The following is a 25,277-nucleotide window of genomic DNA, read 5'->3' on the forward strand; positions in this document are numbered from 1 at the left end:
AGATGAGGCTTAAGAAGGGGAGTGATCTGATTTGCTGGGAGTGGCTTAAAGTTACTGAAGGCCACTGAGATAAGAATGTATGAATCAGTGCAGTAGAGATTTCCTTTTCTTTACATTACAAAAACAATGTACTGTATATTTCCATTTTTATGAATAAGTAATAAAAAAATTGTACTAAAAATGGATTTAAAAATATGAACCAAGGCTTTATTGCTTGCCAGGCACAGGACTCGCAATAGAAATACTTCCACCGTAAACTCAAAATTTACAAACAAAAAATGACTTTAATACTATTAAGAGACAAGGTAAACTAAAATCAGAAGAAATGGCTTCCTCAGAGGGACAGACAGCCAGTATGAGGGCACAGTGACAATGGCGCTGCATTCTGGGGCTTGTAGTTCAGCAGAGATTCATAGCCACACTGATTATAGCTCAGTTCCAGCCAAACATTTGTTAATTCTGGACAGAGTGAGATAAGGGTTATATAGCTGCTTCAGGTTGTAACGGCTGTCCGAGTCCCCATTGGGGACATTTACTCTCACTTCCTGTTCCTGTGACCTCCAAGATTCAATATGAACCCGGGTGTCTTGGAGACAAAATGAGGGGCAGCAATAAAAACCTGATGGGGGTCCTACCTCTTCCTTCTCTACAAAGGCTTTTGTAATAGATTTAATATACTTAAAGTGTACCAGAGCTGATAAAATACAAAAGTTTTATACATACCTGGGGCTTCCTCCAGCCCCATGCACACGGATCGCTCCCATGCCGCGTCCTCAGCCTTCTCCTTCTTCAGTACCGGTTCCCGTAACTTCAGCCAGTCTGCGCAAAAGAAGTGCACCCGAGAGATGCGTAGAGGGCGGACTTTTGCGCAGACTGACTGAAGTTACGGGACCTGGTACAGAAGACTGAGAAGACTGAGGACATCGACGTGGGAGTGATCCATGTGCATGGGGCTGGAGGAAGCCCCAGGTATGTATAAAACTTTTATATTGTATCAGCTCTGGTTTCCTTTAAACAACTAAACATTTCCCAACATGATAAAAATGTAATGGGGGGGGGTTCAGGGGGGAGAGATGCTGAAACTGTGCTTTAGGGCTAGTATCCATGGACCTTCAACTTCTCACATCAATGTCAGCCGATCAGTTTATTTTAGTTTGCGGTCAGGCTGACCCCAGATGAACCTCAGCTTCCCGCTCACTTGCAGACCCAGGGTATGGGCCAGTGTCAAACTGAATGTAAACTAAAGGTCAAAGGTCTGTGTACACTAGTCCTTGCAGTGGGACGCCAGTCAAAGCCTTTTCTTTTTTTAGAATGATTGAAGTGGTGTATAAAGTGCATAAGAGTCAGATTAGAAACTCAACAAGAATCTATGGTTGTCTGGGTCACCATTGGAGACAATTTTCAACCTTCAATAGTGACAAAGACAGCAATACATATTAGACATGCATCAGACCGTTTGTTTCCCTTATCTGTCCAAAATTAACAGAGGGGAGGGGGAGGCTCAGGGGAAGACAACACACACAGAATGACATAACATGATTGGATAACCTGAACAGAAGTGAGCAGCGAGTGTCGCCTTCAAATGTCCTCATTGGTTGTTGCGGTATCTAGTGCAATCGCTCCTTAATATTACAGTTCTTATAATTGGACAGTCTGGATGTGCTCCTGGATCTCTGAGCTCCCTGTCCAGGACCAGGTTTGGAGTTATCAATGATTCATGGAAAGTGCTGAGTATTTCACAGGCAGGCCGAGGTCCGCACAGGCTCAGTAACGAGAGATTCCTGCACAGAGCTACATTCTACGCTCCATATCGTGCTTCTGTTTAATCAGGCGCTCGATCTCCGTGCCCAGAGTCTGCAGGTTCTCCTACAGAAAGAAAACAGATGATTTATTGCTGCAAAGTAGGGTCATAAAAAGGAGTCTGATACTCTTCTATACGCACTGAAACTAACTCAGATTTGCAAAACAAGATTTTAAGCATTGTTAAAGGACAACTGAAGTGAGATGGATATGGGAGGCTGCCATTTTTATTTCCTTTTAAGCAATACCAATTTCCTGGTTGTCCTGCGGATCATCTGCCTCTAATACTTTTAGCCATAGACCCTGAACAAGCATGCAGCAGATCAGGTGTTTCTGACATTATTGTAAAATCTGACAAGATTAGCTGCATGCTTGTTTCTGGTGTTATTCAGACACTACTGCAGCCAAATAGACCAGCAGGGCTGGTACTGTTTAAAAAATAAATAAATATGGCAGCCTTCATATTCTTCTCACTTCAGTTGTCCTTTAAGCCTTAAAGTTTAAGGAGCCTGCTAATGATACCATCTTCATTGTACAATGTTACCACTTTGAAATATGACTCAGAACTTCCTTTCTAATCTAAAAAACCATTCAACAGCATGATAAACTTTATGGCGACAAAAAAACAAAAAACAAAAAAAAAAACAATTTATGGTATACCTAAAAAAGTAAAGTTTAGAGCATGGTTTCACTTTGCACATAGCACTGAAAAGGTTAAATATCAGTGTTTACTGTATGTGGAGAGCCACTGCTGTAGAGCTCCTGCAGTCACAGCTGCTCCTAAGAACTAATTAGGGTAGGCAGCTACAGATCTAGTGATGATGGGCAGATTCGACCAAGAGACAAATCTCTCGCTAATCAAATCTGATAAGAGAGAGATCTGTCAGCTGCCCGAACACCGCAAGCCGATCCCCAATACATTTCATACTGAAATCGATCCGGAATCAGCCTTGTGACACTGCCTTGCCGGCCAGATATCACAAACGCGCCCATGTTACTCCAGCAACCACATGGGACGAGTGTATGGAGCAAGGAGTGCACCTGGAGCCAGCGACAGGTAATGTATAGTGCACTGCAGCGGGAACATTGCCCATTAGGGGGGCAGTTTCAGGGGATTCACCGCTCCTACCGATATCGATCACCTTCGCTGCCGCCTACCGATTAAGCAAGGCGGCCCTACATCTTGCAGCAGGTCTGACCGATTCATGCAACCCTGACCGATTCATGCAACCAATTTCAGCACGGAATTGGTCGCATTGCCAATTGAGCATGCAATTGGCAGCACCAATTTTCATTCGATTATAATAAACGAATCAGATGGTCGATTGGCTGCCAAGTCGCCTGATGTATGGCCACCTTAAGACACTTTGATCTGGCTAAACAAACCCACAGAGCAGTGGATTTCTTTAGCAACTACATGTGGAATACAGACTCTTCATTGTGTGCTGTGCAAGAGTTCTAGATATCCACTCGGTTAACCCTTTTACTACAACATAGATTTGGTAAGATTGTACAATCAAGATTGTATTATTAGTTGGCACCTCTTGTCTACATGCCTCATGTCACAGTAATGGATTTGATTTAGGGAGGGTTCTTTTCACGCGTGTGTTTCCACATGTTCGTTTGCAGAAAAACGTTCATGGCTTTCCACAGTAGCAAATGATAAAAAAATTGAGGCAAAAAACTATGTGTGAAAAAATGCTGTCAGTTGATAATCCTGCATACAATAATTTGCATTAGATGTGAACTAGTCATTGGCTGGCTGTTCCAAAGCAAATTCTCATTGCGAGAAAATGCACTCATATGGTCAATAGTGAGCCCTGCTTTACTATCTCCACTGATTGCCGAGGGAGTCCATATAATTTTAGGACATGGGGTAAAATGGATAGTGAGTGTATACTCCATTTACATCACAAGAAAGTGGAGCCGGACACAGAGCCTCAGGAAGGTCATAGGTAACTCAGCTCTGAATTATCACATTATTTAAAAGTAACCTCACCCTGAGAGAGATTTGGAAATCGTGTGGGGCACTGGGGGCGAGGTGTGTGACAAACAATACTTACCTTCTGGGGGCTGCTCCCTAACCCCCCCTTATCTGTATGCGCTTCGCCACCTTCTACAGCAAGACCCTCATGTGCCACAGTTTGAAGCTCCTGTGTGCCGGAGCAGTGCATACTGGGAGATGTAGTCCTTCAATGAGAGTACATTCCCCGGAAGAGTGACAGAAATCTGAAGACTGCCGTATTTGTTGCCTGTTAAACAATTCTGGCTGTCAGACAGTCTTGCTGATCTTTTATGGCTTCAATTACATTTCAGTCAGCTGAAACGAGAATCCGGCAAGTGGAGTCGCACTTCAGTAATACACCTGATCTACATGCTCATTCTGGGTCAATGGCTTAATGTATCAGAGGCCGGGGACCAGTAGGACAGCCAGGCAATAAGCATTGTTAAAAAGAGGAAAAATATGGCAGCTTCCATATCCTTGCGCTTTAAGCATGCAGGCAGCCATATTGTTCAGGAAGTGATATAACTTCAGCAGGAAGTGAAGCTAGGTGGCTCTCACCTTCAGTGTGATGTTCTTCAGTAGGGTGTCTTCTAGGACAGCCTGGAGCTTCCTGTTAATTTCCAGAGATAAGTCCAGTGTCAGGCCGCTGTCTGCCGGGTGGGAAGTGTACAAGGACGCCATGATGCCGCCACGTCGGCTAAGGTGCGCTTTGTTGAAGTCAGAGGCTTCAGATGACAGAGTCCCAGACTCCTCCCTTAGCACGTAACTCTGGATGATTCTGGAAGGAGGGAAACACCTGAGGGGTTACTAAAGCACAGATATGACGGTGTTTAACGGAGACTAATTGCAGATCATCACATCCCTGTACAGCCTGACCAATCAGAAGGCTTCCTTTTCTACAAAAATAAAAGGACAATGATGCAACCCATACTGTACAGAGATCATAGATGGACAACAGTGCTTCTCCTATTGCACAGAGGACCAAAATAAGTTCAATGGTGTTTCCACCGATTACACCATTGTGGCAAAACCCATGAAAGTCAATGAGGTTCGGAACGATATTCTGTGATTTAATCCAGCATAGTGGTCATTAAAAAGTGAGCGACTGCCGTGGGTGTCGTGAAACATCGTTTAACAAATTTTCCTTAAACTATGTTGCACGGTATTGCAGAAAAAATTGCTAGTTGCAAAAAAATATTCAGAAAAATCACTTTGTAGGCATTAAGACCAGGTCTTATTTTTGGGGAAACACAGTATGTGTGCTTGGTTACACCTTCAGCTGCAGATGATTGGTTACAGAAAAGCTGAAATAGGAGGCTGTTATCTTTCACTATTAGAAAAGGCAACCCTCTGTACTAGCTGTCAGTCTGATCTTTTGGCTTCAGAAATGTCTGACTCACAGCTGCAACCAGCATGCAGCCAGCAAAGGCAGAATACCTGATCTGTATAGTGGTCCTTGTTTAGTGATTCTTACGGTATTGGAGGCAGTGGATCAGCACGCATAGACTAGTCAGCAGCTGTTTCTTCCATATTCAGCAAGTTAAACCATACTCAATGCCAAGCTGCAGCAGCTAATGCAAATATTCTTGGATGCATAAAAATGGAAAATAAAATCACGAGAATGCCAGAGGGATGAAAGGTCTCACTTACCATGAAAGGTTGGACAAACTGAGCTTATTCAGCTTGGGAAAAAAGACGACTAAGGGATGACCTAACTAGCATTTATAAATACGCCAGAGCAGTATAAGGTCTGAAACCCACTAGGAGCGCTTTTCTGAGCACTTTGCGATTTTAAAAGCTCTACCTAATGTAATGCTATGGGTGTGATCCCACTTGAGCGATGTGATTTTATAAAAATCCCCCATAGCAATGCATTCGCAAGAGCTTTTTCAAATTACTAGCACTTAGAAAAGGCTTCTAGTGGGTTTGAGCCCTAAAAGCCTGGCAGATGAGCTTTTTGTCCCTAGGCTTCTACAAATGACAATGGGGACACGATCTGAGGAAGAATAAAGGTTATGCCAGCTATTTAGGAAGGGGATCTTAAAGTTAGAGTGGTTAGTAAGTAGTTATGGCAAATTCTATATCTGCATTTATAGGAGGCTTGGATGCTTTCCTTGCATTGAAGAACATCTATGACTATCATTATAAGGCAATTACCAGCAGAGTTGATCTGGGGACTTGATCTGATTATCATCGGGAGTCGGGAAGGATTTTGATTTCCTTTGTCCCAAGCCTCGGGTTGTAAGGTCTCCCCTAAGTAATCCACTTTCCCCCAACACTTCAAAAATGCACCTGTGAGTTAATTGGTTAAATTTTGGACTTTGACTGTACTGTAGACCAAGTCTACGGTGGGGACAGACAGTGACATGACTACGTTTTTTGTAAAGTGCTGCAGAAAATGTCTGCACTATATACACAAAATAACGTTGAAGGACATTAGACAATGGGAGGGATCAGACTGTGAGCTCCTCTGAGGACAGTCGGTAACATGACTTTGTACTGTAAACATGATGGATATGATGTCAGTGCTATATACATGCACAATAAGTTTAGTTGTTAAATGTACTCTATAAAGCAGTCGCCAAAAAATAAAAATGCTTAACGTCTCTAAGATTCTTTCTTATTTGATATCCATATATTTCTAAAATGGTTAGTCTATCGTAGTGTAGCAGCTGCCACTATGCCTGCTGTATTATGACAGCAGTCACTTGCAGAAAAGGGAGTAACAATAAACCTCACGATCATCGCTGTCGCAGTGCAGCAGCAGAGCATTATACATTTCCACCATCCGACAGGTCCTCTTCACTCCTCTTCAGTGTACAGTACAAGCGCAATACAGCCAATCACCATGCTTCTTCTGTCCCCGTCACGACATGCAAACCTTCCCAGATTACTAGAGGTGCATTGGGCACTTATTCCATTACTTGCACTATTTTTATGCTGCATACAATTTACATTTAAAATGTCCATGCAAGCTGGAATCATTATCTCACTGACATCTCTGTCCAGCTCTCTGCCACTGTCCAGCACGGAGCTATCACCTTATCCCTCCCACTGCTGCTGAGAGATTAACTCTTTGTGGCCAGCACTGCATCTCAGCATAGTTTCATCACCATTCTGCTCAGTGTGCTTAGAACTATCCAGAATGATTGAGGCCACAATTTTCAAAAGGTGTACTAAGTTTAAAGCTCTTGTTCAGCCTCTTATTTTACAATTTGTAGTTCAGCAAATTTGCATTGATTATGGATTCACTTTTGCAGAGGGTACTGTATGGAGAGCTACCTGGCAGAACTCTCCTGCAGTCTACTCACAATTTCTGACAAGACTGTTTGATCTGCCTAACCAGGGGACCGGAGGGGGAGAAAAGAGGCACAGGGGGAACAGAAGTGACAAAGAGGTGGACAAAAGAGGAAAAAACTGAGGTGACACAGAAGGGGACAAAAGAGGCATAGGGAAAACCGAGGGTGACAAGAGAGAACAGACTCAGATTAAGAATGGACACAGTCCCCATCTCATTTGTAAACCCTGGACTACCTGTATTTTGCTAGTATTTGGCTCCACCCACATCATACCATGGCCACGCCCACTTTTCCACTACAGCGCGCTGCTTTCTTCAGCAGAAGGTACAATTGTTTGGGGATGACCCACAAAGGGGTACATGTGCTGAAAAGGTGAAGAACCACTGATTAAAAGGGTTCTGTGGGGGGGGGGGGGGGGGGGGGCTGCCACTTACCTGGGGCTTCTATCAGCCCCCTGTAGCAGTTATGTCCCACGTCGTCCTCCTCCGATCTGCCGCTCCCCGCCGCCAGCCTCGGCCTAGCGCGGCATGCCATCCAAATGCGGCTGCGCAGTAAGCTTCTGATGAAGAATAATTGCCCGGTGCCGGCGGTGGGGAGCGGCAGAAAGGAGGAGGACGGCGTGGGACATTACTGCTACATGGGGCAGATAGAAGCCCCAGGTAAGTGGCTGTTTTTATCCTCAGCCCCCCCCCCCCCCCCCCCCCTACATAACTCCTTTAAGCAAAGGTTTGATTATTCCTCACTGAGTAGCAATCACCACATTGCAGTACTCTGGCAGTCACATTCCAGCAGAATCAACCACACTGTTCTCCTACTAGGTTTGCGTGGCCCAATGCCTTACAATCCCATGCAGCTGCCGATTGATGCGCATCCTCTGCCAGATCAACAACTTACAGCTCTTCACCAGCATGCCTCCAATCCATGACCTGGATGCAAAACTGAAATTTGCCTTCTTAATCCACACCTCCAGAATCTCAGGAATGCAGTGATGTGTCAGCTAGTTAATTGTACAGAGCCACAATAATGCAACATGCTTACAGACTGTTTCAGATTGGTTGATCCTCATCATTGCATGACACGGATTAATGTGGCTCTATGGAGTAGGACTTGAAGCACCCAGAGTTACAGATTACCCAGCAAGCTCATGGTGAACCAGAACTCCTAGGAGTGTGTCTAAAAGGGACCAAAAAGCCCTCTGTCTAAAATGCAATACAAAACAGAAGTTTTAGAACAGAAGGTTTTTGCCATTATTCAGGTTGGATCTGAGCTCCGAGGTGTCCCACAATGCATCACTGCTGTATATGCAAATCATCTCTTTGTTGGTCCAAATGCCCCTTTATGTAACGGATCGATTTAGACTTTGCAGCCCTGCATAAGAATCCATGCGCTTCTATATTACTGGGCAGACAGAATGGCATGATTATCCGTTATGGCCATCCCCTTTATTTACATCTTAGAATGATGGAGTATAATGTGCTCATAGATTAGGAAATGATCAGTTGACACCCATCACCGGAACCGGTTATTCATTGAAAGACCGCTATCGTGAAAAAAAAATAGGCCGTTAAAATCTGACAGAACCGAGAGGTTTTGGGCCAGTCCATCTTCTCATGGGGGATTCTCAGGGTTTTCTCCGTTTTCAACAGCATTTCCTGAATTTTAACTGCCAAAATGTTACGATACCAGCCCCCCTACTCACTTGCACACTATTTTGTCAGACTTTGCAACTGCTGTTCAGGAAATACTGTTGAAAACAAAGAAATTCCTGAGAATCCCCCATGAGGAGATGGACTGGCCCAAAAGCTGTTGATTCTGTCAGATTGTAACTGCCTACTTTTTTTGCAATAGTAGTCCTTTAAGGTTGTGGAGAAGGCAGAGGTTAGATGCAAGATAAACCTATCCAGAGCAAGCAATTGCTGTTGCGTTACCCATTATGTACACAGGGTAACACAACAGCAAGACTATGGAGCCCAGTACACTCCCCCCGTTGCCTAGCATTGTGCCAGATGTTCCGTATTGGCTGCCGACCCACCATAAAGTCATCAGAGCATTACCGTTGGACTTCTGCGGCAATGGCAAAGTCAATGGGAGACACAAATTTTACATTTGTTGGTGGCGGTGTGGCTCACATGTGCGAAATGACGCAAATACCATGGGGAATCCCAGTGACTGACTTCCTGTCCAGTAGGGAATACGTCACTGGGCTAGGGGCAGCGCTATGCATAGGACCCTGATGGTGCGCTCTTCCACAGGGCCCTATGAATGTAGTTTTAGGTATTGCAGTGAGATGCGATGGGGGAGGAGCATCCCACCGAAACACTATGGCCAGATGCAAAACTGTCCTGAATCTGATTGGTTCCAAGGAGATACAACATCACTCAAGCATGTTAAAGAGGAACAATATAGATATTGTATCTGTCTGTTTTCTCTAGCGATGTATGTGCAGATAAATCAAGAGACAGATCTCTGCGGTGTATGGGCAGCCAACAGATCTCTCTCTGATCAGATTAGATCAGAGAGAGATCTGTTGGCTGCCCATACACCGCAGGGCGATTCGGAGATCAGCATCATGACAGCTTCCATCGCTGTCCCCCAAATGTTAATGTGCCCTCCAGTTTTGTGCATAAAAATCTCTCACCTGTCTGGCCACTCCGAGTCCAGCTGCTCTTGCTTCTCATTCAGGTACCACATGGCTTCCGCATCTAGTCTGTGGTATGGGTGTGTGATGTCACAGATGTGCGAGTGTGGCAGCTGCATGGGACACGAATGAGGAAAAAGAAGCAGCTGGACTTGTGGCAGCCAAACAGGTGAGAGATCCTAATGCACAGGCCCCGGGGGCACATTAACATTTGGGTAGGACAGCAACAGTTCCGCTGCATTTGTTCACTCATCCCAATATTGTACTCAGTTTCCACCGCGCACCCAATCCACCAGGACAGCCCAAGATTTTCAAGTTTACGCAATCAATACAGTCAACAGATTTTAATCCCTAAATTGGTCAAATCGCCATTCAGGCATGCTTGTTGCTGCACCGATTTTCATCCAATTCCATAATTATCAAATCGGATGGTAGATCGGCCACAAAAATTGCCGGATGTACGGCCACCTTTACATTACTGTAGAAGTGTGCGGTGTTCCTCTTTAAAAAGCAGAATGGCAAAGTTACATCTTTTAGTACGATTAAAGTTGAAATCCAAGCACAGATTTGAATAAACCATGAGCTTTTTTTTCTCTGATCATTTAAAGTGGATCCGAGACAAACTTTTGCGGCCTTCATTTTTCTGCCACTTACATATAGTTTATTGAACATTCTTCCCCCCAAATGCTTTTATAAATTTTATTTATTACCTAATTGCATGTAAATTAATGTATCCGCGCCCCTAGCTCCTCCAGCACCAAGGCATTCTGACTCCCATACTGCAAGTCCTTATGGGAGCCTGGGGAGGAGGAGGCTTTTGCTGAAGCATGCACAAGAGGCAAGGGGGAGGAGAGAGAAGAGGGGAGTGAATTTTTCACAGGCTGAGGGGCGGAGATGCAGAGCAGCTTGGCTGTGTAATGATGACAAGCAGAATATGGCTGCTCTCATTTGATCACAGGAAGAAATAATTCCATACTGTTGAAACCATTTAAAGTTTAGATTGTTTACACAGTAAATCTAGCTGCAGATAAGATAGACAAGTCACTTGCTATAGTTAGTTTTTCATCTCGGATCTGCTTTAAAGCCATCCAGTGCCCCCCCCCCCCCCCCCCCCTTCGTGCCAGCATGCAGTGTGAGCAGTGTTAAAAGCTATCGGCCAACGCTACTCCTAGCCTTCTCTGGTGACATGCAACTATTCCACGTGTCACTGGCACACTCCATGTGCCGAATATGACGGCACAGACGCTCAAGGTAACGCCAGGAGTCACACTGGCAGAAAGAGGAGCCTTTAAAGAGACACTGAAGCCTCCACAAAACTCAGTTTTTAGCAGAGTATTGTTTAGCATGAATACCCTTCCTAAAAACGCCACATCCCCACAGCTGAACTCACAATTAAAGCCCCTGAAATCCCGAGGCAAAAATCCACAACTTTTTAAAGTCGTGGATTTTGCTGCCCGGGGGGAGGCAGAGCTTTGGGCTGTAGCTCTGCCTCCATGTGTGTCAATCTGCGCTGATCGCTGCCTCTCCTCGCCCCTCTCAGTGAAAGAAGACCAAGAGGGGCAAGGAGAGGCAGCGATCAGCACAGATTGACGGGAGTAGAGGCAGAGCTACAGCCCAAAGCAGCTCTGCCTCTACAAGAAAGCGTTGCCCAAATCTCTCCCTGGGGATTTTGTGGGTTTGAATTGCGAGTTCAGCTGCGGGGATGCGGCGTTTCAGGTATTGCATTCATGCTAAACAATATTCTGCAGCAAAAATGTAGTTTTTTTGGAGGCTTCAGTGTCTCTTTAACCCTGCACACGGGAACGAAGGGGTGGCGGGGACGCTAAGCAGGGGAAGATGCTAGGACAATTACTGGAAATTGCTGAGCAGAGTGTGGGCAGGCAATAGATCCCTCTCTGGTCAGAGGCATCTACCTGATGGTTGATTTGGCCATAAATTGAGTGATGTATGGCCAGCTCTACTTTTTTTTACCATAAAGTAGAGTAAAAACAAAGATTTGATCTAGATACAAAACTTGCCAGTAGGTGGTGCTCCAGAGAAATGAAACATCCTTTTATAATATTTAATCGTTTCCTAGTAGTGATGGCGAATGTTACATCAGTGGTCTCCCCAGGCTCTTTTAGCTGGGTGCTCCACCCGGCTAATTTTGGGGAGCAGCCGGCTGTCATCGGCTTGCCTCCTTATCGTCCTCCTATGCTGTAAGCAGAGTTGTGCCAGCTCTGCATTCCTTTGGTTGCACCCACATGGCTACTTCTTTAAGCTACCCGGCTGGAAAAAAATTCTGGGGAGAACACTGTACATGATGTTCACATTCATCCCATACTTTATACTTTACCATGTGTGCGAATGCAAACTTTGGTAACGTTCACCGTTGTTTGCTGCGAACTGTTCGCAGCAAGCAACCATTTCCCAGCAATGCATAATATGTTGGCGCTATATATAAATACAATAAATAATAATAAACAACAAAAAGTTTTTTTAAAAATCTATATTTTTTTTAAGTTTTAAACGTAATGAAACAAAAAAAATTTAAAAACTGCTGCTCACTCCCAAAACCCAACTCCAGGGAAAATTTGTATTTTATTGTTTTTAAAGGTAACCTAAACTGAGAGGGATATGGATGTTTCCTTTTAAACAATACAAGTTACCTGGCAGTCCTGCTGATCTCGTTGGATGCAGTAGTGGCTGAATCACACACCTGAAACAAGCATGCAGCTAATCCAATCTGACTTCAGTCAACGCACCTGATCTGCATGCTAGTTCAGGGGCTGTGGCTAAAAGTATTAGACACACAGGATCAGCAGGAGAGTCAGGGAACTGGTATTTGTTTAAAAGAAAAAAATACATATCTTCTCAGTTTAGGTTCCCTTTAAACAGTTGAAGCCTCTCTTGGTTTTTGCAGTTGTCGGTGTTCCCATCTGGGAGAATTTCCCCCACTCTCTGTCCTGACAGGAAGCACAGACATCAGTCAGAGCCATACATGAAAATGATTCTCCCCACAGCCACCACAATGCCAGATACTAACATATGTATTCTCCTGGAGTTAGGCTTCAGTGCAGTAATAGGGATCTATTAGGAATTATTGGGCTGCATTTTCATGTGTTTTTTAGCTGGGATTCTGAAAACACATCCTGTAGATGGCCACTAGAGGGAGTAACAGCTCACATATATACATAACACATTCATGTCATGAAAATATGGAATAATATACATGCAAAGGAAAGACACGTAATGTAAATGGTAACAATAATAATGTACAATGACTGAGAATATAGCAGGGTCTCCCTCTGTATACACTATATACACCTCTTATCTCTTGTGGACAGACTTCCTATTAGGACACCGGATTTATAAAGGGCCTCTTAGCCAGTAGCACAGTGTACAATAAGGTGAGGCAAATAGCTTACCTGGATAGAACGGTAAAATAAAAACAAAAAAATACTGCAGCATCTCTTTTTTCCAGCTCCAAAGTCATTTCAGCGCAGCCATAGGCCGTTATGCGGTTTACAGCTCTAGCAGCGCTCAGTGAGTAATTTGGGCACCAGCTGAAAGTGAACCTCCAGACTAAAAATCTACTAAGCAGCACTGAAAAGGCGCGGTGTTTCTTGAACAGTTTCACAGCATCAGAATTTTGTTTTTCTTACTCAAGCCTCATTTTTAGCTGCACAGAAGCTAAGCTCCTCCCCATCAAAGAAAACTGCCCGGGCATTTTCTCCCTGATGCTGTGCAAAGCATGATGGTATTTCTGATGTTGTTGTTCTCATTGCCTAGCAACTGGGAGGGGTGATCAGGACACAGGACAGTTGAAAAGATGGCTGCCCCCATGAAATCACAAACATTTGCCTGTTCTTTTAAAACCGGGTGGGTAAGAGATTATATTACCTATCTATTTTAATTAACATAACTAATGTAACTTAATGACAGTATGTTTGTTTAGGCTGAAGTTCCTCTTTAAGATGGAGCACAAATTAGAAAAGCAAAAGTTAATTTGGCCACCAGCAATGGCCGATGCCTGAATTACGACCCCCCCCAGTTGCTATAACTTAAAGAGGGGAATAGTATTTAACGCAGCCAGAGGTTTCAGCAGGAGCAGGCTGAACCGACTGCTGCAAAATTTGCCATTTTGAATGTATGCCGAGAGAGAGAGGATTGGATGGGACACCAGAGACGACAGACAGTGACCTCCCAGCAATCACGTATTGCAATATGTGGAAGAACTATCAATTTTCCAGTTGAAAGGATGAGCCATTTTTCAGCTCCTGCTATGCCGGTGCTGGAGAAGCAATTGCACAGTATGTATGCCTTTAAGGGACGCCTAAAGTGAGAATGATACGGTGAATGACATTTATTTTCCTGCAAATGCAAATTGTCTGGCTGTTCTGCTGCGAGGCAGGTGAAAAGGTCACCGCCACAGGTGGTAATGTTAAAAACCGTGATCAGCGGCTATAAACAGTAATTTTGGGTGAGGTTTATAGCCGCTATTTACCGGTTTAGCCACTTATAAATGCTCTTTACCGGTTTAGCCACTTATAGACGCTATTTATAAACACTATTTACCAATTTTGGCCGCTAAATACAGCTACAATTTTGAAGGGGGTACTTCCCTCGGGAGGGAGAAGCCTCTTGTTCCTAAAGAGGCTTTCCTCGTCCTCCCCTTCAGCCCTGTTCCAGCAGTGGCACCCCCCAGACAAGGGTTTGCTGGCACTGCGCGCAGTAGCAGCCTTCAGCTCGGGCTGTGGTGGAAATAGCTGAGCCCGATCTAAGCCATCTCCACCAGAGCGGAAAGCTGCTACTGTGCCTGCGAAGGCAGAATACTGATAGGGGTTCCCAGCCCTGGAATGAGTCGACACAGGAGGACAGGTAAACTTTATCAGGATCCAGAGGCTTCCCTCTCCCGAGGTAAGTTTCTATTTTTTTTTATTCTGTTCATTTAAAGTTACAGGTTAACTTTACCAATACTACCTAGGGTGGAGAAAATATTGCGTGGAATGGTTAGAAGGCGGGGGTTTAGGATTAGGCATCGGTAGAGGGAGGGTTCTGTATAAGAGTAAGGTTAGAATAGGTCAGGGCAAAATATCAGTAAAGATTGACAAAATGTTACTATCGTGATTAAAGAGGAACTCCAGCCTAAACAAACATACTGTCATTAAGTTACATTAGTTATGTTAATTAAAATAGATAGGTAATAGAATCTCTTACCCACCATTTTAAAAGAACAGGCAAATGTTTGATTTCATGATGGCAGCCATCCTTTTGGTTGAAAGGAGGTGACAGGGAGCATGAGACACAGTTCCAACTGTCCTGTGTCCTGAGCACCTCTACGAGTTGCTAGGCAACGTGAACAACATAGGAAATCCCATCATGCTCTGCACAGCATCAGGGAAAAAAAGCCCGGGCTTTTTTCTTTGATGGGTGGAGCTTAGCTAAAAATGCAGCTAAAAAATGATGCTTTGGTAAGAAAAACAAAGTTCTGATGCTGTGAAACTGTTAAAGAAACACCAAGCCTTTTCAGTTCTGCTGAGTAGATTTTTAGACCGGAGGATCACTTTAAGTAGCAGAATATCAGTAATTTTATTGTACTAACAGCTATCTCCAGGCTCCCTTTTAACATGTACATGTCCTGCTGATCCTCTGCCTCTAATACTTTTAGCCTTAGACCCTGAACAAGTATGCAGATCAGGTGTTTCTGACTGAAGTCAGACTGGATTAGCTGCATGCTTGTTTCAGGTGTGTTATTCAGACACTACTGCAGCCACTAATATCAGCAGGACAGCCAGGCAACTGGTATTGTTGGTAGGTTTTAGTCATGTTTTACCTCATGACGTAAATTATGAGGTAATAATAGCTATTCTCATGGAAACTAGGGGGTATGTTAGCACATAATTTACCGATCAGTTTAAGACCTGCCTGTACTTAAAGTCAATTTGTATGCATTTTGCAGTTTTTAGTGGAGTTCCTATTGCTGTTTTAGTGTCGTTCCTATTCAGGCTGTGTAATAGAAAAGAATAGTAGAAATAAAACTCCAAATATTTACTGGATTTTTTTTTTTATAGGGGATGCCTATAAATATACTTTTTTTTATAGGCTGCTACATAGTCAAATACACCTTCCCCCTCAAATAAAAAAAAAATCTTCCAAAGACTATCCTAACTTATGGAAGACAATTAAAGACTACTATTATTTCTGTACTGCATGCTAACTGCTGAAATACCTCATGTTTTACCTCACTTTATGCATTTACCGCAGGTTTTACCTCATGTTCGGAAATGGAGAAAAATCTTTCAGAATTGCTAAGAAAAAAAAGAAAAAAAAAAAAAAAAAAAAAAGGAGGAAAATACCTCATGAGGTATTTTACCTACAAAAAAAAAAATATTTACCTCACATAGCTACCAGAATTGAGGCCAATTGTGTGCACAGTTTATGAACCTCATTTAAGTCAATATTAATTTAGCAATTTAAAAAAAGTCGCTTTAAACAGTCCAATGAGAGTATTAACAGGCAGGTAGATGTTCTCACTTTACTGGGAATTGTTGGAAATGGTTGCAGGAAAGCATATATGGAATAATTTCACAGATTATAAAATCATAGCTGGCTACAGCCTAAATTGGAATGGGCATTTTTAGGACGACAGAAATGGGACAGTTGAGAAACACGACAGATGATTGCAGGTAGTACCCCGTATCCTCAGATTGGTCATAGTTTGCTACACACTGAAGCCCAATGCTTTTCTGAAGACATTATTGTAGGGGGTGGGGGGGGGGGGGGAGTAAACAAGCAGCTACTGTACAGGACTGTATAGGACGCTGGGGGAGAGATAACCATATCTGAACAGGTGCAGAAGACATTTTCCTTTTATATATTGCAGAAGCTCCAACTTTTTTCCCAAATGGAGTCTGAACTTAGATTTGTAATTATTTCATCCCCTGATTGGAAAGCAGATAAGAGACGGTACATTATTATTCTCAGGAACAGAAGACAATGAGGTGGAACAGAGAATGAGAAGACCCAGAAACAACTGGTGGAGAAAGAGCCAAAGGCCCCGCTGGGGGATGATAATAACAGAATGATTGCTATAGATTATTAGGAGATCATTGGAGGAAGAGTCATAGTCATTGGCCACCACAGCGGGGCTCGGGGCTCAGCAGAGGTCATGTGATTAGCGAGATCAGACAGCGCTGTGGATTAGTGGCGGCACAAGCGGCAGAGAGGTGTTAGCAGCACAGAAAACACGCCCGCTGTGATCATTGTGGCTGATCAGCGTCATACGTACTTCGTTTTTTTCCTAATTTCCTCCACCAGTTGCTTAATGTGGTCCTCCATGAATTCTATTTTTTCGTTTTTGCGGGCGTGTGCCTTCTGCAATCGGATGATGCGATCGATTAGCACGGCCTTGTCCACTTCTGGAAAGTTGTCAACAACCATGGTGGTCCCAGTGTTCTCCGGAGAGCGGTCGTCATTGCTGCTGCGGGCATTGAGGGAACCTGCGCAGAGAATAGAGCGATCAATGTAGGAATCGTCACACAGCTGACACAGAGCATGTCTAAGAAGAAGAGTACAGATCATACGCAAACTATATGGTCAAAATAATTCCATAAACACAATCCTTTACTGGAGAACTCATTCCACTATCTGCTGGAGGACTCTGCCCCTTCCACTATCTACCTCCCCTCTCCTGATACACTCTGCGCTGCTGGAGGACTCTGCTCCTTCCTCTATCTACCTCTCCTCTCCTGATACACTTTGCGCTGCTGGAGGACTCTGCTCCTTCCACTATCTACCTCCCCTCTCCTGATATACTCTGTGCTGCTGGAGGACTCTGCTCCTTCCACTATCTACCTCTCCTCTCCTGATATACTCTGTGCTGCTGGAGGACTCTGCCCCTTCCAATATCTACCTCTCCTCTCCTGATATACACTGTGCTGCTGGAGGACTCTACTCCTTCCACTATCTACCTCCCCTCTCCTGATATACTCTGTGCTGCTGGAGGACTCTGCTCCTTCCACTATCTACCTCTCCTCTCCTGATATACTCTGTGCTGCTGGAGGACTCTGCTCCTTCCACTATCTACCTCCCCTCTCCTGATACACTCTGTGCTGCTGGAGGACTCTGCTCCTTCCACTATCTACCTCTCCTCTCCTGATATAGGCCCAGTGCACACCAAAACCGCTAGCAGATCCGCAATATGCTAGCGGTTTTGGGAGCTGATTTCAGAGCGATTCTAGGCATGTTTAGAGAGGTTTTCTAAACATACCTAGCGGTTTTGGGTGCGTTTTTGTGTAGCAGATTACACATACTGTTACAGTAAAAGCTGTTACTGAACAGCTTCTGTAACAAAAACGCCTGGCAAACCGCTCTGAAGTAGCGTTTTTCAGAGCGGTTTGCGTTTTTCCTATACTTTACATTGAGGATGAAACGCTTCCGAAAACCGCAAACGTGCAGCAGGAGGCGCGTTTGCGGCTTGTCAAAAACCTCAAACCGCCAGTGTGCACCATCCCATTGCAATACATTAGCCAAGCGTTTTTACAGGCGGATGCGGCCGGCGGATCGCTCCAAAAACCGCTCGGTGTGCACTAGGCCATACTCTGTGCAGCTGGAGGACTCTGCTCCTTCCACTATCTACCTCCCCTCTCCTGATATACTCTGTGCTGCTGGAGGACTCTGCTCCTTCCACTATCTACCTCTCCTCTCCTGATGTACTCTGTGCTGCTGGAGGACTCTGCTCCTTCCACTATCTACCTCTCTTCTCCTGATATACTCTGTGCTGCTGGAGGACTCTGCTCCTTCCACTATCTACCTCTCCTCTCCTGGTATACTTTGTGCTACTGGAGGACTCTGCTCCTTCCACTATCCACCTCTCCTCTCCTGATGTACTCTGTGCTGCTGGTAGACTCTACTATCTACAAAGAGTGACTGCATGGCAAGCACACAATTGCATAATTGGTGCTTATTAGCCAATGAGAGCGGTATAAGTGTTCATGTATTTTAAGAGTAATAGTCAGTGTTTTCTCCCACATGAAAGGTAGGCAATAGGAATGAAATAGTTGTGAATTCTGCTTTGCGTGGGAAGAAATGGTACACTCACTTTTTATATGCTAGGACACAGGCGTAAATCGAGTTGCATTTTGGAGTTATTGTGCTCTGACAGTTTAAATGCAATAGAAGCTCACTGTTGGCTCAGCAAATACACAACAGTTACCAGCAGGGGTCCAGAGATGGCACTGACTTTATATACCATTACTGGCATCACTGGAATTACTAACAGCCAGCCATGTAAGATCTGCTTAACATACATAATGACTGGCAGGGGTGATGCAGGATATACAGTCCATAATAAGAATGAAAGAGGCGCAGAGCTCATACAGCATAGAGCGTGTATACGGGCGTCAGCAAAGGAGCTTAACTCTTCCCCAACTCTAAACATCATGATGGGGTTAATGGACCTTCATCTTGAAAAATTGCAAAATGTAAAATACATGTAATCACGAGCGTATAAGAGGCGCACTTGGGCCAAGAGTAAAATGCACCATAAGGGCTGTGGCCCACTCTAGAGCTTTTAGCCATGCTTTGGAATCTCCAATGGTTCCAAAAGCGCTAGGCTAATGAAAGCCAATGGAGGTGAACCAACAGGAGCGATTGAGCTTATACAAATCGCAAGATTGGAGTGATTGCGCTCCAATACAAAAGACACGGACACTGCAAAATCGCTTTACGATTGCAGTGCAAAAGCGATTTAGCAGCAATTTCACTACCCAAATAAAACAAAAACAAAATATTTGCAAATCGCAATCTCTCTGCAAATGCAAACAAAACGCTTCTAAATGCAAAACGCTTCTAAAAGAGCAGACAAATGCTCCAGAAAATGCTGTACAAAATGCTGAGCAACTGAGATTTGCTAACGTAAGTATTCACCAGGCCTAAGGGCCGACCACACTGGTGTAACCTCATTCACTTGATTGAGAATCGCAGCAAAATCACAAAAATTTTTATTGAAGTCAATGAGAATGTGTTTTTCAAAACGCAAACAATGCAAACGGAGCCAGTGTGGGTCAGCCCTAAAATATTTGAATCCCTGTTGTCTGTTATCTGCTGCTGCTCACAGTAGGCAGTAACGATCTGACCGGTTTTCCTCGTGGGTAATTAATCAGGATTTTCTCTATTCTTTAGAAAAGCACTCCCTGGTACACACCTTCAATTATGATTGGCCAATCACTGACTAATATCACCACCTCCATGTAGTAGCAGTGGTTACCTACACTGTCTGCTCATAGCATTCAGAATCTGCTGACCCTCATACTTCATGGAGGTGGTAAAATTGGCCAGGCTTAAAAATAGACGCTGGCCGCTTGTACACTATTTTGGGATCTGGATTGGACAAGTGCTTTTGAAAATAAAGAAAACCTTGAGTATCCCCCATGAGGAGATGGACTAGTCTAAAACCTATCAGATTTTTACCACCTACTCTAATTGACAGTAACATAGGAAAAAAGTAATTTATAGTACATTTCACTCTGGAACAAATGCACATCTTACATGTGTTTTAAATTTTTACTATTTTTTGCAATAGTGGTCCTTTAAACTACAGCATATCTTACGAAATACATTTTAGTGCATTAAGTGCGGCACAAAAGGGAAACGCACTGAACAAGGACAGTAAAGGTGCCCATACACTGCGTCTAATTCCCGCCGATATACAGCAGATACGATCACTGATCGTTTCTGCTGTTAAATCGATAACACAAACTCTATTGATCTGTTCTGGTGGAAAATTTCTCTCAATTGCCGGCGAGTCGGGATTGAGTCGATAGCAGCGTTCCATTGGCCGACGACCGAAGCAGCATAGCGGTAGCAATATACTACCTCTCTGCTGGTGCGAGTCCCCGCTGTCCCTTCTCCGGCTGGCCATCTTCTCTTCATTTCCTGTCCCGTCCTGTCAGGGAAAGTTAAAACAGTAGAGCGCCCTCTACTGTTTGAACTTCTGCTGGTCACAGGAAGTAAAGAGAAGATGTCCAGCGGGGACAGAAGGAACAGCGGGGACTCACGCCAGCGGAGAGGTAATATATTGCTGGGAGCAGCGGGCAGCTCCACAGATTGTGAACCGATTTCATGCTGAAATCTATTCAAAATCTGTGTGCAGCGTATGGGCAGCCAATAGATCCCTCTGTGATCAGATTCGATCAAAGAGTGATCTATCTGTTGGTCGATCTGATGGCAATTGACCACTTCGGACACAGAGGCATGTTCCCCGGTCCACGATATACCTCTGTGTCCCCTATGCACCACTCTCTGCCCCTCCTGTGTCACGCTGTCACCCCCCTGAAAATGCCGATATGCAGCTTGTAGGCAATCGAGAGGAAGGGCCATCCCTTTCAAGAGAGGCACTGCTACAAAACGCACACTAACCTCCAGCTCTCATTGGGCAGCTCTGCCTCCCGCCCGCCTCCCTACTCTGTGATGAGACACACAGAATGGAGATTGCAGCATTGTGGCCCTCGGAGGTCACTGAAACCGGATGTACTTAATATCTGGCCACAGGAGTGGCGGCAATTGAGACTACCTGATCCTGCTAGCCCCCCAACCAGGTAGCATGTTGGTTTTTTTGTTTGTTTTTTTACAAAAATGCCCACCTCAGGTTCTCTTTAAAGAGACACTTAAGCTAGAAAAAAAATGAGTTTTACTCACCTGGGGCTTCTACCCGCCCCCTGCAGCAGTCCTGTGCCCTCGCAGCCACTCACTAATCCTCTGGTCCCTTCGCTGCCAGCTAGTTTCGTTTTTGCCGACAGGCCCGTCAGGGCTGGCCACGCGTAGCTTTTTCTGCATTCCCGACTGTAATTAGCGTTATTGCGGGACGCAACGCTGAAGTAAAATTGATAAATAAAATGGCCACCTGTAAGCCATTTTGCCATACTCCCTTTGTTCTATACAGCATAAGACTAGTTCTCTTTTTTCACATGGTCTCAGGGGTTTGGAATGTGCTACTAGGAGATTTGTCTGTCTTGTAGATAAGGATGGCGCTGTGTGAATCTCACCAGTCAAACTAGCCTTAAATTAAACAAGCTACTGATGAAATATGTACCTCTAATAATAATTAACGACTGACTGATCTCATCCACTTAAATATTAATATGTATTCATGTATTCATTTATGCTGTATTCTGTATTCCAATAGTTAACTCAGAGATTTTGTGAGGATCCAATCAGGTTATTGGTAGGAGGAATGATTGTAATGTGTAATTTGGGGTATATAACTTCTGTTACGAGCCTTATTCAGTAGACTAAAATTTCGTCTCCTGTACAGTAAATAAACCAATACTTTACTTCCAAGACATCGATTTGTGGTATTTCACAACAGTTTGACGAGCAGCCAGGAGGGTCCAGCCTGACACCCGGTGCCTATCTGGTCCAGTGCTCTGAGGACAAGCTACCAGTGTGAATGTGCACAATACAGGTAAGCAGATACCTTGCATTTAGCTAAAATCTGTCACACTTGGTGCTGTACCTGGAGCGCAATTACCAGAGAAGGTTTGGTTGTAAGGTGGCACTCCGAACCAGTCTGGAAGTAAACTATTGTAAAATTTGGACTTGATGGCAATCCTCATTGTCTGTGAATAGTGGGAAGAGACGTCTGTAGGAAATGTGGAAATCCTCACTTATGTGCTGCCTGTATACTGTGCAGCCTCTGCACTTGATCCTAGTCTTCTCTGAGCAGTCCCTTGTACTGCATAGCTGAAGTGAGGCTGGGATGGATTGCACCTCAGGTTGCATAGTTTATGGCCACCAATAGGCTGAGAAGAGGACTTATCATCTGTATGCAGGCAGTTGGATAACTCCTAGGGAAATCCTCGTTCTTAACGGGAAGAGGTAACGGGTTGGGTATTAGACTCATCACGGCCAGAGAGTAATTACCTCTGGTTAAGCCTAGTGGAAATCCTCACTAGTTTATAGTGGGAAGGGATATATCCAGCAAGGTGACATTCTGTGTGGAAGAGTAAAGGAGTGAAAGTTATAGAGCGTGTCAAATGTGGATGAAAGTTGCAGTTGTCAGTGGTAAATAATAATTATATTTGAGTGAAATTGCTTGTAAGTGGTTTAGAACATTTTGGCATATGGTTAACTAGAAGATAGTAGTAACACTTGGGTCACAAGGGAAACTGGTTCAAAAATGCATTTATAATTAGGGAAAGATTAGGGACAGTTACTTTTTATTAAGCAAACAGGCTGCGCATTTGTTTATTTGTTTGTTTGTCTACTAACATGTGCAGTTAGTGCAAGGCTAACTGTACTTGAAGGAACATTGCACCCAGTTCCTTGAAGAAGGGGTTGTAGTATTTCACGGCAACCTCCAACGAACCTAGGGACATACTGTGCATGAGAGTGTACTAACTATCTGTAGGCCAGACAGCCATATCACAGAGATTCAGAAATTTCTGAGACATCTTCACTTCTTGTGTAGTGACTTAACTGTCTGGCATACAGAATATGGCATCGCCATTGCAAGTTATGTGTGATATGTATCCAAATGATGCAAAGAATCTTACTAAGTATAATGATAAATGGTATGAAAAAACTAAAGTATTAACAGTGGCATGGCCAAAGACTGGCTCCTTCAATTGTAAGATCTTGAATCATTTGCAGACTTACATTGAAGCCACTGTTAAAGGGAAAAAAACTGTGGCCCACTTGCAGATATTACAAAAATGGAGAGATCGTGCCACTGAGGAAGCTGGATTAGAGGTTCAAACTCAGTTTGAAAAATTTCAGAAGTTAAAAGAGAAAGTTTCTACTGTTGTGTCTGACCTGCTATTAACTGCCTCGCCAGAAGAGTTTGTTTCTGCAGTTGCGAGTGCCCTCATGCCCCCTCCTCCTTACAAGGAGCCAGTTCAGAAAAAAAGCTGTAACATTCCCTGTGCTCAGGCTGTGTTAAAATTTACTGATGATAACAATCCAGCAGGATATGAGAATCCGCTAGTTGGGGATAATAAATCAGACAGTCTAAATAAACTATTAGAAAGAGAAGTGAGAGGAGTATGGGAGGATTGGGATGTTACAGGAGGAGGCCATGTTCTATTTTTCCAGACACTATTAAAAACCTTTCCACCAGAGCTGCAGAAAAAGTTAAGCCAGGTAGTAGCTTTAGAAAATAAAGGCAGCCATACACTGGTCGATGTGCCATCAGATCGACCAGCTGACAGATCCCTATCTGATCGAATCTGATCAGAGAGGGATCGTATGGCTGCCTTTCCTGCAAACAGATTGTGAATCGATTTCAGCCTGAAACCGATCACAATCTGTTGTGGTGGTGCTGCCGCCGCTCCCCCCGCCGGTATACATTACCTGAGGCTGGCTCCCGGGCGTGATGTCCCCGTCATGTGGCACCTCCGGCTCCGGCATCCGCATAGAACTTAAGCTATCACACCAGTGACAGCGGAAGTTCAAATAGAGCGCCCTCTAGTTGTACTTCCGCTGTCACTGGCATGACAGCGGAAGTTATGCGAGGATGCCGGAGGCGCCATGACGGGAGCAGTGACGGACGGGATGCCCGGGAGCCAGCCTCAGGTAATGTATACCTGATCGGATCGGCCGCCGCTAGCGACGCGCTCCCTACCCGCGGGCGATCGAGGGTAATTTCCCGCACGGCGCGATCGACGGACCGATCCGATTTCGGGAGGAAATCGGATCGGCGGGTGCGTGTTGCGCGAACGATTGGCAGCAGATTCGATCCCAGTGATCGAATCTGCTGTCGAAACTGCCGCAAATCGGGCCAGTGTATGGCCACCTTAAGCCTTGGACTGAAATACAGGCACACATTGTTCATTACAACAAACAGCTTGAGGAGTCCGAGAAAGATAAACAAAAGAATAAGGACAGACAAAAGACTACTCCTGTAGTGGAAGCTGCAGTTTTTTCACAAAATAATCCCCAGCAAGGCCAAGCTAATGCTGCCTCACCACGCAGGATGTCTAGCTGGGATGCACAACAGGGGGGTGAAGGAGAAAGGAGAGGATATCCTTCTAGACGAGGGTTTTTTAAAAGGACCCTCTTCATCACAATGTTGGATTTGTGGACGATTAGGACACATATCCAGACAGTGTAGATTTAATAATTGTCTTTCCTCACATGTTCCACCTGCCAGACAACCCCAGCCACATCCTCAATCACATTCTCCACATGCAGGTCCACAATTCAGGTCAGCAGGACCTGCACAGTACTGCTTGTTTAAATAAATGATACAGAATATGGAATTACCATTACAAGTCACATGTGTTAGACATCCAAATGGTAAAACAAGTTTAATTTAGTATAGTGGTAAATGGCCTGAGAAAACAAAAATTTAATTGAATTATGTATACATTTAAGAAGTTACTACTGGGAAAAACAACATGGTTCAGATCCAAATGGTTACTAAATGAAACGTCCATGCTACAAAAATGTTAGAGTTAGAGATTAAGGTTAACATTGGGAAAATCTGTATTTGGTAGTGAAAAGGTCTGCTGCAGTGTTCCATTAACCCCCCTGTACCAGCAGAGCTTGTGTGCAG

General features: G+C 44.3%; 1 protein-coding gene across 5 annotated transcripts in view; it reads right to left on the reverse strand.

Annotated features, from left to right (window-relative positions):
* Positions 1–1,003: 1,003 nt before the first annotated feature.
* CCDC186 (coiled-coil domain containing 186) overlaps positions 1,004–25,277 on the reverse strand; it is a 135,348-nt gene continuing 111,074 nt past the window's right edge. For all 5 annotated transcript variants that reach the window (XM_068258013.1, XM_068258010.1, XM_068258009.1 and 2 more), the window contains exons 14-16: positions 17,013–17,223; positions 4,364–4,583; positions 1,004–1,866 (exon numbers count right to left, since the gene is read on the reverse strand). In XM_068258013.1, the coding sequence (XP_068114114.1) occupies positions 1,792–1,866; positions 4,364–4,583; positions 17,013–17,223 (506 nt within the window). In that variant the 3' untranslated portion in view covers positions 1,004–1,791. The remainder of the gene's footprint in view (positions 1,867–4,363; positions 4,584–17,012; positions 17,224–25,277) is intronic.

Source organism: Hyperolius riggenbachi, chromosome 10 (assembly GCF_040937935.1).
Source record: "Hyperolius riggenbachi isolate aHypRig1 chromosome 10, aHypRig1.pri, whole genome shotgun sequence".
Classification (NCBI taxonomy): domain Eukaryota; kingdom Metazoa; phylum Chordata; class Amphibia; order Anura; family Hyperoliidae; genus Hyperolius; species Hyperolius riggenbachi.